Source organism: Notechis scutatus, chromosome 1 (assembly GCF_049901735.1).
Source record: "Notechis scutatus isolate UNSWTSFEM ecotype Mainland chromosome 1, rNotScu1.2, whole genome shotgun sequence".
NCBI lineage: Eukaryota > Metazoa > Chordata > Lepidosauria > Squamata > Elapidae > Notechis > Notechis scutatus.
The window spans coordinates 57,506,187-57,518,919 of NC_142009.1; the positions used below are offsets into that span (position 1 = coordinate 57,506,187).

General features: G+C 38.6%; 1 protein-coding gene across 2 annotated transcripts in view; it reads right to left on the reverse strand.

Moving 5' to 3' along the window:
* Positions 1-633: 633 nt before the first annotated feature.
* LBH (LBH regulator of Wnt signaling pathway) overlaps positions 634-12,733 on the reverse strand; it is a 59,455-nt gene continuing 47,355 nt past the window's right edge. For both annotated transcript variants that reach the window (XM_087965034.1, XM_026681790.2), the window contains exon 3: positions 634-3,169. In XM_087965034.1, coding sequence (XP_087821160.1) covers positions 2,981-3,169 — 189 coding nt within the window. In that variant the 3' untranslated portion in view covers positions 634-2,980. The remainder of the gene's footprint in view (positions 3,170-12,733) is intronic.

Here is a 12,733-nt window from a genome sequence, read left to right on the forward strand (position 1 = left end):
CTAACCCCACTTCCGAATGTTTTCATCTGCTTGCTCTAGATTAAAACTATTCCTGAAATGCCTTGCTTGCTATATATTTGGATTTATATTTACGATGCTAATGTGCAGCTTTGGTTGCATTCGTACTCTCCTGGGAAACTAGCTAAGGAAACGGTGCAAATATTGCTCCGGCAGGAGCCCACAATCATTCTGCCATCACACGTTTCTCACATGTCACAAGAGTTGTATAGCATAATTGCTCGGCATGAGATGCAGGAAGGCAACAGAGGTATATTGTGTTGGGATGAGATTCAAAGGCCTATTATCCTGGGACATGTCTACAGAAATGGCTTTACTTATCAACACAGGGTGGGCACACTGTCACTACCTCCATTGTAGAGAATAGTCAAAAGGATTTTTTAAAAAAAATAATAATCAGATCCTCCTGGCTTTGGTGAAAGAGAGGAAAGTGAATGTGCTGTCACTATACCAATGGATCTTCTCTCCCCATCTTTGCCATAAAATGAAGCTACTATTGCTCTTCTCAGTGAGATGATTCCACCTTCATCCAAATGTGTGAGATTGATTTATTTAAAAGGCTGTAGGAAAGCCAAAGCTTTAAATAACGTAAATAAATAGGACACCTCTTAAGAATTTGGAAAGCATTTTCAAACTTTATTTACAACTGTCACAGTGACAAAAGTAGTTTGAAAAAAATGCTAGCTTTTTCCCTGAGGCTCAAAAAAGAATTTTACAGAAATCTAGAATGTAATAATATAACAGGAAAAGTTCCACTGGAGTGCTTTGTTCCTCAGACACATTCAGAAGTGACAGAAATACAAGCAACAATTCTATCTTTTAAAAAAGCAGAAAAATGATATGCAAATATTCAAAGACAAACAACAACCACACTCTGTCCTTAAGCATTAAGGATTTTTGTTTTTCTGAGTCTGGGTGGTTAACATTTGACAACTTCAAACTGGGACAAAAATGGAGAAACAAAAAGTGACCTTTGAAGGAAAAAAATTGGGCAATTCAGGTTGGGTGCAAGTGTGAAAGCTCATTGTACTGAACAGCAAGACAAGAACAGATTCAAGGATACAAAAATAACACCTGGATCCATCCATTTTAAAGCAACCTTGACAAGGCAAGGTGCAAGACAAATTTCAGTGATGCCAAAATATCCACCAAGACAGGTAGTATATGTGTTTTACAAGTTCTTGGCTGAAAATCATACACACAAGAACACCCAACTACATCCCTACAATCTCACATCCACATGTAACAATGATTCACAGCTGTTAAGTTATTGCCATTATGTGGAAAACACATGCGAGACGAGACTGAAAAAAGTAACCCTGCTGATTTCAACAAGCAACTCTAATCCATTACCAGCAATTTTACTACTCATGAGGTATCAAAAATAAGTGTACGTGTGTGTATGCGTGTGTCTTTTATATATAGCACATATATAGAGTTCCAACGAAGTAGGAAAGGAATGGAAAAGATCATGGGAAACTAAGGATTATTTTTGACTATCTTGTTAAGGCTATAATGCTTATACATTACAAAGTTTTAGCTTCTGCAAAATTAATATGGAATCATTGGCTTTTAATATCTGAAAGTCGTACTTGAAATTTCAACTTTGTGGAACTTCCTGCCAAGAAGTCAGACACTGTTTTTCTTTTGAACTTGAGGCTGCCAATTTAGCTTATCCAATTATTTGTTTGCCTTCTCGGAAGAGAGATATATGGGACATGAGGAATGAGATTATAATGGGGAATTTAGAACCTGTGAACAAGGTAAGTCAATTAAAAAAAATCCTTGGTTCAAAAAAGTTATCTTTTCTACAATACTGAGATGCTGTAATACCTTTTGTTTTTGAAGATAAGCCCTGCTTTCGCCATCCTGCTTTTAAATTCTCTTAAAGTCTTCCTAGTTAACAGCCTTGGTTGGTCTTATACTATAATCATGAGCCCTTCATCCAGCATTTAACGCATGACTAAATCATAAATCAGTCCTGATGAAAAAGCCGTATTCCACAGCAACCAATGCATTGCTAACAGAGAAAGTTAAACAGCAGCTTCGGTAGCAGGAAAAAAAATATACTTTTTTCCATGTCAAATTCTCCTTTCTGAAAAAGCATTTCTTCCAATTCCACCTCCCAAACAAAACAAAATGTGACCTTTTACAGCCTAAACAAGATAACTGCAGAACAAGTAGTAAAGGCCATTTCTACAGTCAACAGCACAATGGCCATACAAAGCTATTCACTGCGATGTTAAAATGCATGCTTAAAGAGGTGTCAAGAAAGGAAAAGACAAAAAAATATAGTTTATGTGCAACAGGTGAGCAAGCCAATGCCAGACCCTGCAGCCTGACAAAGATGGTGTGACTTTAAGAGGACACTAGGCTGCAGAAGGCCAACCTAGTTATTGACCCATGGCTCCTCTATATTGTTCTGCAGAAAGACTGCCTAACGTGTCATAGGAGCATTTCAGTGGCTTGTCTTCCAGCCTCTAAACACATGCACACATAAAACCAGAAAAAACACTATGAGAAGGCAAGGTTTTGAGAGATGAACACTATTCTCATGCATTTTTAGCCAGAGGCAGTCCCTTACAGAACTTAGCTGCATTTACACTTGCAGTTATTTCTTCTGATACCACACACTTCAGAAGAAGCATGCTTCCTGCTGGCCTATTCCTCCACCAAAGCGCCCTCTAATTTCCTGGCTGCCCCAGGCAACCACCACAGAATTCAACAATGATCGTGAGAAGGGCAATCATTTTTGGCTTGCTTTGCCTGCCCAAACTTTCTTAGTTTTAGCTGGAGATTGTCACATCAAGCGCTTCAGTTCTCAATAGAGAATATGAAAAAAAACTAAGATCTTGCAGGTGCAAAATTGAATGTCTTTTGTAGAAAAGACCCTTCAGAAAGCTGTTCTCTCTCCCTCAAGATGACTTAACATCCTGAGTAGAACAGAAGATCTTCGGTGCTTTTACTGCTCCTTGCTCTCTTTCTTTGCTTCATCACAGTTCTGTTCCTCTTCTTCCTGAACCAAGAACTCCTCAGGTGGCCATCTTAATTCTCCACTCTCTACATCTCCTTCTGTTGGCTCCACCACAATGGAAGGGAGGCGGTGCTTCAGCTTACAATAACGATCAAAATCCGAAGGGTCAGGGAAAATCTGAAATAAGAGATTAATCATCATCAATGTCTCCAATCCAATGTATTTTCAGTAGATTTTCATTTATTTACAGCTATCCAAGTAGCCCCCTCTAAACTTCAAAGTTGAAAAATGTTTTAAACTTAGGCCCATTCATATCCAAAATCTATATTATTATAATTAAACTGATATGATCCCTTATTGTAAGATTTAGAGCATAATAAGCAGCTGAGATTCTCAGACATTTTTTTGTTGCTTTCCATAAGCGATCATTTTAAAGCCCTCCAGATGTTATTGATCTACAACTTCAAGCAGCAGGCATGAATACTGGTAAGGAATGCTAGCGGCAATGTCTAGGGAGCCAGAGGTTCTCATTAGTTTGTCTCTTTCCTTGCATTTACTAGTTGGCTGGCAGGTAAAAGGAGATCATTTTATCCATTTTGGCACTAACGTCAGTCAAAAGATCACCACATCCCAAGGGAATGCAGTCTTCACAGCCTGGTCTGAAGTCAATGCATCTTTGACTGAAAACCTTTCATGCAATGGTTACAGTTTGGACAAGATCTATCTCTAGTCTATGGGCAGGTTACAAGCTGTCAATGACATTCTTCACATTCAGGCTTTTTAAGTGACATACTCTGTTATAGCAAGGGTGTCAAACTCGCCGGCCGGATGCGTCACGTGCTGGCCATCCCCACACCCCCCGTTTAGTGAAAGGGGGGAAAGTTATGATACATCATGTGACGACAACTTTTTGTCGCGAGTTTAACACCCCTGCTGTACAGGCTGGCCTTGAACAACATTTGGAAACTGCAATGCCATGATGCAAGAACACATCATGACAAGCATGTCATGATGTGTTCATGTAATATCCCCATTCCATGAACTGCATTTGCTTACAGGGAGGGTTCTAGATGCAATCTAAGGTTCTGATTACTTATGAATCCCTACATGATAGCATAGGTTATTTATGGGGAGTGCTTGCCTTTGCTCATTTGACTAGACCCAATAGGATGGGTAGGTTCCCTTCTACGGAGCAATGCCACCTATAGTAGCAGGATATAGGCGATATGCCTTCTCAATCATAGCACCTGCCCCCATGGAAAAAAAAAACATTCCTCTCAAAGTCTAGACAATCCTGATCCTGTCAGACTTCCCCAAGGTGCCAAAGGTTTTGTTTTTCCTCAAGTCTGGTGGGTTATTAGTCTGCTATTTGATAGGCAAAATAGAAGGGACTTTTTTTTGGACCTCATGAACTTTACACTTGATTGTTAATAGATTTTTTTTTAAAAAAAATGTTTATTCTCACCTGTTGCATTTGTGAAATATTGACCATACAAATGGTTAAATAAGGAAGGCTCTTTGTGCATTTTGTACACAAAGGACATTCAGAAAACTGATCTTCAAGTTATTCTAATGTCTATAAATAAATAAATATCAAATGTGATTATAGCGTACAAAGGATCCAAAATGCAACAGATGTCCTGCCCATCAACTTCCTGAAACATCATTATATATAGTTCAGATCTGGAGCTAGGGCTGGGTCAGCCATAATTTATGAATTATGGCAATGCTTGACTAACTGAATATCATTATCATCAATCAACCCACTATATTATGATTCAAATTCTCCTCTTGGAAGGGTTGTTCATCTCTATTCCTGATAGTCCACTGGGTTCTTGCCAACATCAGATCATACACAAATATAGTTTCAGCCATTAAGTAACCTGCCATTTTACTCTGGCCTGGCTAGTACTGCCAGATGTTACTGTTGGCAAACCAGCATTTTGACAATTCCATTTCCCCACTGTCTGAGCTCTTTGAAGATACTCAGCAGATATCATTTCCTTAGTCAGCTTTTGCCACCCTGGTGTCCCCAGATGTTTTAGACACAAGACAGCACATGTATTTGATCTAGAGATACTGAGAGCTGAATTTCAACAAATCTGAATATTATTTAAATATTCAACTACTATGCTAGGTATTTCTCAAAACAGTCTTCAGATCACACTAATATCTAGTAAAACTAATATGAAAATAACTGCAATATTAATGTCTGATCTATTCCATTCTAGGTATTTTATAAACTAAGTTGGAGTTTCCATCTCACCATTAAAACACATCAGATGACCAAATGGGCCCTGTATGGATTCTACAGGTTGTATATAAAGCATCAAGTTTGTATCTCCATTCAAGAGGGGGGAAATGTTGGCATTTATTAAAAGTTGCTTTCCTCAGCAGAGCATTTCTAAATTGTTCAGCACTACAATTCCCATTATCCTCAACCAACAGAATCAGGTGCCTTTGAGGGAAGAGATGAGCTGCAGCCATGCCCGAAGTTCATAATTTGGATAAGCCAATATGCATCCTCAGTAGGGGAACAACATACCTCCTTTATCTACAATGAACAGCAGCACAGGACAAAATAGCATCAAACCTTCTTTGTTATGGTAAGCACATTAGGTCAAAGTGGAATAGCCTTTTTGAAAATATGCTGACCTATCCCATTTTAAAGTAAGGAATAAATAATTTCTTTAAATAAACAGCCCCCAAATATATATGTTTGTGTGTGTGATTTAAATAGCTTGAAGAATCTTATCTGTAACAGCTGCAGAGATAGAAGGGGTCAGGATTTTTCCACTAAGTCATGCTTTTTTTAAATAATCAAGGAAGCATAAAAATGAGATGTTGCAATTGCACTCAAGGATTATGGATGGCCCAATGGAAAATAAATGAAGTCACATTTCCCAGCACATGACAGAGAAACAAGGATAAGCTGTCAATAGAAGCAAAGAAACAAGAGCCTTTGCATAATGACATTTTAATCCATGAAGATATTCAGCTGAATACTGCTTGCACTCCTCTCTTTATAAGAGGAGGAGATAGATTTAAAAACTGTTTCTGTGGTTTTCAGAGCTGAGCATTGGAGTCAACATTGTCTTCCTCTCTGAACGCTAACTGTACAGGTAGTCCTCAAATTATGACCGCTAGTTAAGCCCAAAATTTATGCTAAGTAAAACCTTTGTTAAGTGAATTTGCCCCATTTTACGACTTTTCTTGCCACCGTTAAGTGAATTGTTGCATTTGTTAAGTTAGTAACATGGTTGGCACGTGATTCCCCACTTGCTTGTCAGAAGGTTGCAAAAGCTGATCACACGACCCCAGGACCCTGCAACCGTCATAAATGCGAACCAGTTGCTAAGCATCTGAATTTTGGTCATGTGACCACGGGGATGCTGCAACGGTCGTATGTGTGAGAAGTGGTCGTAAGTCACTTTTTTCCATGCCATTGTAACTTTGAACAGTCACTAAATAAAACTGTTGTAAGTCTAGGATTACCTGTACTTGAACCTAGCCTCTCCTGTGGCTATGGTAGCAGTAACAATGTTTTTTTATAAAACTAAACATTTAACAAACTCTTTCTTGGGGCACAGAGACATAGGAAGCAGACTGGTGCATTATGAATGTGCTCTGTGGCTGCCGTAAGGAGGAAGAACCAAATGTCAGATAAACCACTTAACTGTCCAAATACAGTAACAAGTAACCATTATTTTTATTGTTGTTGTATTTGGAATATTCATAGATAAGAATTTTTATTTGCTAGGCGCCTCAAAGAGGAGAGAAAAATAAAACTCAAAACTTGCAGATAAACATCTTTTCCGGTGCCGAGTGACACCCTACCCCCTTCCTCTAGAATTGACTGAACTTAGCCCCAGAATGGAAAAAAAAAAAGCTTTACCGAGCCTTGCTAGAAAGGAAACCAATACTACTGAGAAGAGATCTAGAAGGGTATTTTAAGACTTGGCCTGCCAGCCAGCAAAGCGGCTGAGGAATGGGAGATCCACACTTAAAGGCCAAGGTTGGACACGATCTAGACTGTGTCCTAGTCCATACAGCCTACAAGACCTTTACTGAAACTAGCAGTAGTCGGCAGGGGCATATTTAGTCAGTGCTATCTGAATGCAGCCAGCCCAAACCTACTGATTGCACTGTCTGGTTACAACCCCAGGCATATGCAACATGATTCAGTGAACCTACCAGAGACACATTGAGGTTACTTTTTGCCACCCCATTAGAATGACAAAGGCAGAGGGGCCCCAAGTCACATAGCTGGTCCATTTTGGGTTTGATGAACACCAACGGTATTAATGGTTCAGAAGTTTTGGTGTGAAGAATCTCAGGAAGATTAGTCCTTAAAACAACACTTGCAAAGACAGCCCAAATCAAAACAAATGTGTTGTGCAGTCTAAGTCATGTATACCAGAATTGCTTCTCCTTCAACAGCCGATAGATAAGAGATAAAGAGATCTCACTGCAAGACATTGCCCTGACTTCATTTGCAAACAGAAACTTATTCTGGGGTACTATTTTTGCAGACTTCCAATTCACTGCTGCTTCACACAACAGCTTGGGGTTGCTTTCGCATCAGCTTTGAATGCCTGATGTCATAGGGATCAATGCATACACTTACCACTTCTTCATAGCAATTTCAATGTATACATCTAGGAAAAGAATATTTGCCTCTAAATGTTGTTTACTCAACCAATGAGAGGCTGCCTCAGTGTTCATCACTCCAGATTCTATTCTGAAGGTTTTTTTTATTATTGTTTTTAAAGGAATTTCAACATGTTATTTTGACAGCAGAGTAGGGATATTTTAGTCCTAAGTCAACTTCAGTTTCAAAGACTATGATTAGTGCTAGAGTCAATCATCATTAACAATCAGCTTGGGAAAAAAAGGATGTAGTCCTTTCCAGGTAGAAAGGAAAATAGGAGAACATAATGGATACGATCCCAAATTTAGGCTAAAAACTAGCATAGCCTTTGTTTCAATATTAAAAAAAACATGTAAAGAATAAAAATCACTGAACAGGATATTCACCCATCATCAGATATTTTTGCCATTTTGCTACTTTCAGCTGTATGTTGATATTAATAAAGTGTAGAGGGAGAAGAGTTCCCATACATTAACATTATTACACAGTCCCAAACTTCTTGTCCTTCTTCAAATGAAGAGAGCAAAAGTCTATGTATATTCTGGATGTATTTCCTGGCTTCCATTTGCTGTTTATTTAGCAAAAGAGGCCTTCTCTGACCTGGCACTTTCCTGACTGTTGGACTGAAGTCTCCAACCAGCATTGGCAATTCTAGCTGAGGGATGGCTGGAAGCAGTAATCCGGGATGCCTGCAGTTTGCCAGGCTAGGGAAAGCTCTGCTAAAGGACTGCTAATTTTAACAGTTAACATTAGTCACCTTCAATAATAGAAAAGAAATAATGTCTGCTGAAAAACTCTTTCATAGAAGAAAAGAAATAACGTGTGTTAGAAAAGAAAGCTGGGCTAGTTTCTATGCGCAGTGCATTGGGTTGGGAGTTGCTTGTGAATTTTAAATATGCAAAACCACTGCTGCTTGCCCGAAACGGTACCACTCAAGAGAAGCTAAAACTGGATGGGGGTTCAAATTTAACAAACAAAAATAACTAGAAAAAGGCCTAAAGGTTCTATTCTAAAGACAAACATCTTTATGCACTCCAGATGCTTTGGGCTACAATTCCTCATTCTGGATAAGGCTCATGAGAATCAAAATCCAAAATCAAACCAAGTTATAGTCCTCAACTTACGACCACAACTGAGCCGAAAATTTCTGTTGTTTAGTGAGGTATTTGTTGAATGGGTTTTGCCTGATTTTTGCAACCTTTCTTGCCACAGTTAAGCGAATCGCTGAATAAACTGGTTGTTCAATGAATTTGGCTTCCCTATTGACTTTCCTTGTCAGAAGGTTGCAAAAGGTGATCATGTAACCTTCAGTCATTGCAACAATCATAAATATGAACCAGCTTCCAAGCATCTGAATTTTGATCACATGATCCTGGAGAATGCTGCAAAGGTCACAACTGTGAAAAACAATCATAAGTCACTTTTTTCAGTGCCATTGTAATTTTGAACGGTAAACAAACTGTTGTAAGTCAAGGACTACCTGTACCCTGTTGTCTATTTGTCTCTTTCTCCTTGAAAGAGAGAAAAATAGAACAGGGTTGCTGACACATCCACTCTCCATATGTGATTAAGTGAATTTATAATTAGTTATCAGTAGTTAATAATTAATAACTATTAGTTAATAGTTATCAATAACCTTTTTCTTTGAAAAACAATGCAAAACTTCCAATCAAAGATGCTTGTAAAGAACCAAGCCAAGATCAAGCAATAGAAAGCTTGGAGAGAAACAGAGGACAGCTTCAAATCCACTTCACCTGGATTGCTTCTTTTCTATTTATCCCATTCCAGGTTATCTAAAATGTGATCCAATAGCTTCAAGTGGCATCTATTTGGTAGTTTCCAGAGCAGGCTTCTAAAAAAATAACAGTGTATGGCAGGGATCCCCAACCATTGGGCCACAGCCCACTACTGGGCCATGACCTATTTAGAACCAGGCCACATGAGAGGCGGGCCAGCGCACATGGGTGCATGCACAGCTCGACTTGCAGAAGTGACCAGATTCCCCTTCCTCCACCAGGCTGCCAAAGCTGTAAAGGTTGGGAACCATTTGGTAATTTCCAAAATATGCCTCCACCAAAATTGGGATTGGGGTTTCAGGGGTAAAATGGATAATTTTGCAGATTCTTAAAGCAGCCATTTCACCTTTTAAAACTTCTAAAAATTCCTGCCTGAATTGGTCCTGGCTCCACCCACTTTTAGGATACAGCCCCAGGCATGGCTTGCAAAGCCTGGCATTGTTTCTTCCTGGAGTTCTTATCCAAATCTTGAAGATAGATGCAATTCTGCAGCTTTGCTTATTCATAAATGCATTACTTAGCAGCTGATTTGAGAACTCAGAACAGGAGGGAAATAACTCTCTAGATCACATTTGAGTTGTGCACTTCCTGATTTGATTGGAGCGGGCAGCTGTTACTTTGGGGAATGCTGACATTTGAAAGTGCACAAGGCAATACATTTTTTGGTAGGAGTATTAGGATGAGCAGATTTTTTCTTCTGCCTATCCCAGAAACAAAATAATGACTTCAGGCTGGAGAATTATTTATGCAGAATTAGAAATCATCAGAACAATACTACAGTACAGTAACCTTCTAGAAGAGTGTAATTCTCTCTAGCTTCTAGTGGCTTCCTCTTTCAGATTCAGGAGGAGAAAAATGCTCTTCTAACCACTGAACCAGGTGTGTGTGTGTGTGTGTGTTGTGTGTGTGTGTGTACTCGTGCATGCAGATTAGTATCTACCCTCTGATGTATCTCTAGATGTTTTCCAAGAGATAACCAGGAACCTACAGGTCCTAATTTTATAGTAGCAGAAACTCTGAAGATCTAAACTGGACTGCAGATTTATGTTCAGATTCACCAAGAAATCGTAGAGCCACCCATTTGGCATTTTCAAGTCCTGTACTGTATGCCTAGAGTCATAATGGTTTCGCCAGTTTTATAAATTTATATTGTAAATTTAAAAAATAAATCTGGATGTTCAGCTTTCTTTTCAATGGTAAGCAAACTTTTCAATTTAATTTTAACTTTTTAAATGTAATTTGCCCCTATTATTTAATCGGGTAAGAGTTAAAATGCAGGCAATATTTCTATTTAGAACAGGTGTCCCCAGCCCCCATTTGAGGACTGGCACCAGTCTGCAACATGCGAACAACCCAGGCTGTACAAACAAGCAAAAACCCCATCGGCGGGATGCAGGCAGCATGTGAAACCACGCCCCCTCTGGTCCATGGAAAAACCTCCCTCCACGGAACTGGTCCCTGTTATGCAAAAGATTGGAGGGGCTGTGATTTAGAACACAGAAAGTACTATGCGTAGACAGTATTACTCTAAAGAATACTAGCATCCAATGATTTTGTCTTGCAAATATGTAGACAACCAATGAATCCATACTGTAGAATTTTAGATAACTATTTTAGCACCCTGCAATGATCTGAACTAATGGTTACAGGCTAGCACAAGTGAGGATGAGATCAAAGCCAAACTTCTAATCATTCTAAATGGTGATTTTTGCTAATACAACAAATGAGTTTCACAGGTTTATCTCCCTTAAATCATTGAATTCTAAGTTCTGGTTTGATGAGTTATCAGTTAATGGCCACAAACTTTTTCTAGAACATGTTCAAATCACATACATACTAGTATACTTATAAGACAAGAGACTCTGCCATCTAGCTTGACCTTAGAATTATTTTTGTTCTGTGAGATAGAGATTAAGAAAACATTCTTCAAAAACACTTTAAAATCTGAATTGTTGGCAGTTTGGGTGATTTATGAGCCAAAATATAGTCATAAAATCATCCCAAGTCTGAACATTGCCAAGTCTTTGCAGGCAGGAATAAGCAAAAAGCAATGTCCTTAAGGCTATTGATTTAACAGTGCTTCTGCTTCACTCAGTAGAAGTTGTACTGATAGTCTAAACACATTGAACTCAATCCAGCTGGCTAAAGTTATCTGAAACACAAAGTTTACTTATTCTAATACAGGTCAGTCTCAAAATAGTTAAGACCCTTGAGCCTTACACTGGAAATTCATGTGGCTTTTTTCAGTTCTGATGCAATATTTGCTAACTGTATTTTTCCATTGGGATTCATTCCAAAATCAAGCTAAAAAAACATTGTTAAAATTAGACTGAAGTAACAAAGATTCCTTGCACTACCATTCACCTAAAGGAAATTTTCTGAGATAATTGAATGTGAAAGGTAAATCAGAAGTGAACTACACACCTTCCATTCAAAAGACAGATCAGAGTTAAGAGCTGCTGAGGGGGAAAATCCTAATGGGGTTAGAAAATGTTTAAGCAAAACCTGCTATCACTTTACAAAAATCAAAATTCCACTTTATGCAGCACAACCTACATATACAGGTAGTCCACAAGTTACGACCACATTGAGCCCAAAATTTATGTTGCTAAGTGAAACCTTTGTTAAGTGAGTTTGCCCCATTTTGTGACTTTTCTTGCCACCATTTTAAATGAATTCTTGCATTTGTTAAGTTAATAACATGCCTGTTAAGTGAATCTGGATTTCATATTGATTTTGCTTGTCAGGAGGTCACAAAAGCTGATCACATGACCCTAGGACACTGCAACCATCATAAATATGAACCAGTTGCCAAGCAACTGAATTTTGATCATGTGACCATTGGGATGCTGCAGCAGTCCTAAGTGTGAAAAATGGTCATAAATCATTCCTTGTGTCGGTGTAACTTTGAAGATCACCAAATGAACTGTTGTAAATCAAGAAATATATTGAAAAAACTCAAGTAGTATTCAATTAGATCAAAGCCCTATATAGCTGTTAAAAACAACAACAATAACACATCATAGTGCTTTATAGCCCTCTCTAAGCAGTTTACAGAGTCATCATATTGCCCCCAATAATTTAGGTCCTCATTTTATCATCCTGGAAGGATGGAAAGGCTGAGTCAACTTTGGGACGCTGAGAATTGAACTCTTGGCCAGTGAAAAGTGAGTTAGCCTGCAATACTGCATTCTAACCACTGCTCTTAAACTAAAGTATACTACTAAAGTATAACAAGGAAGGCTTACTCAATGCCAAATTTATTCCCTGTTCTAAGAGGCAATATGAGAAAGA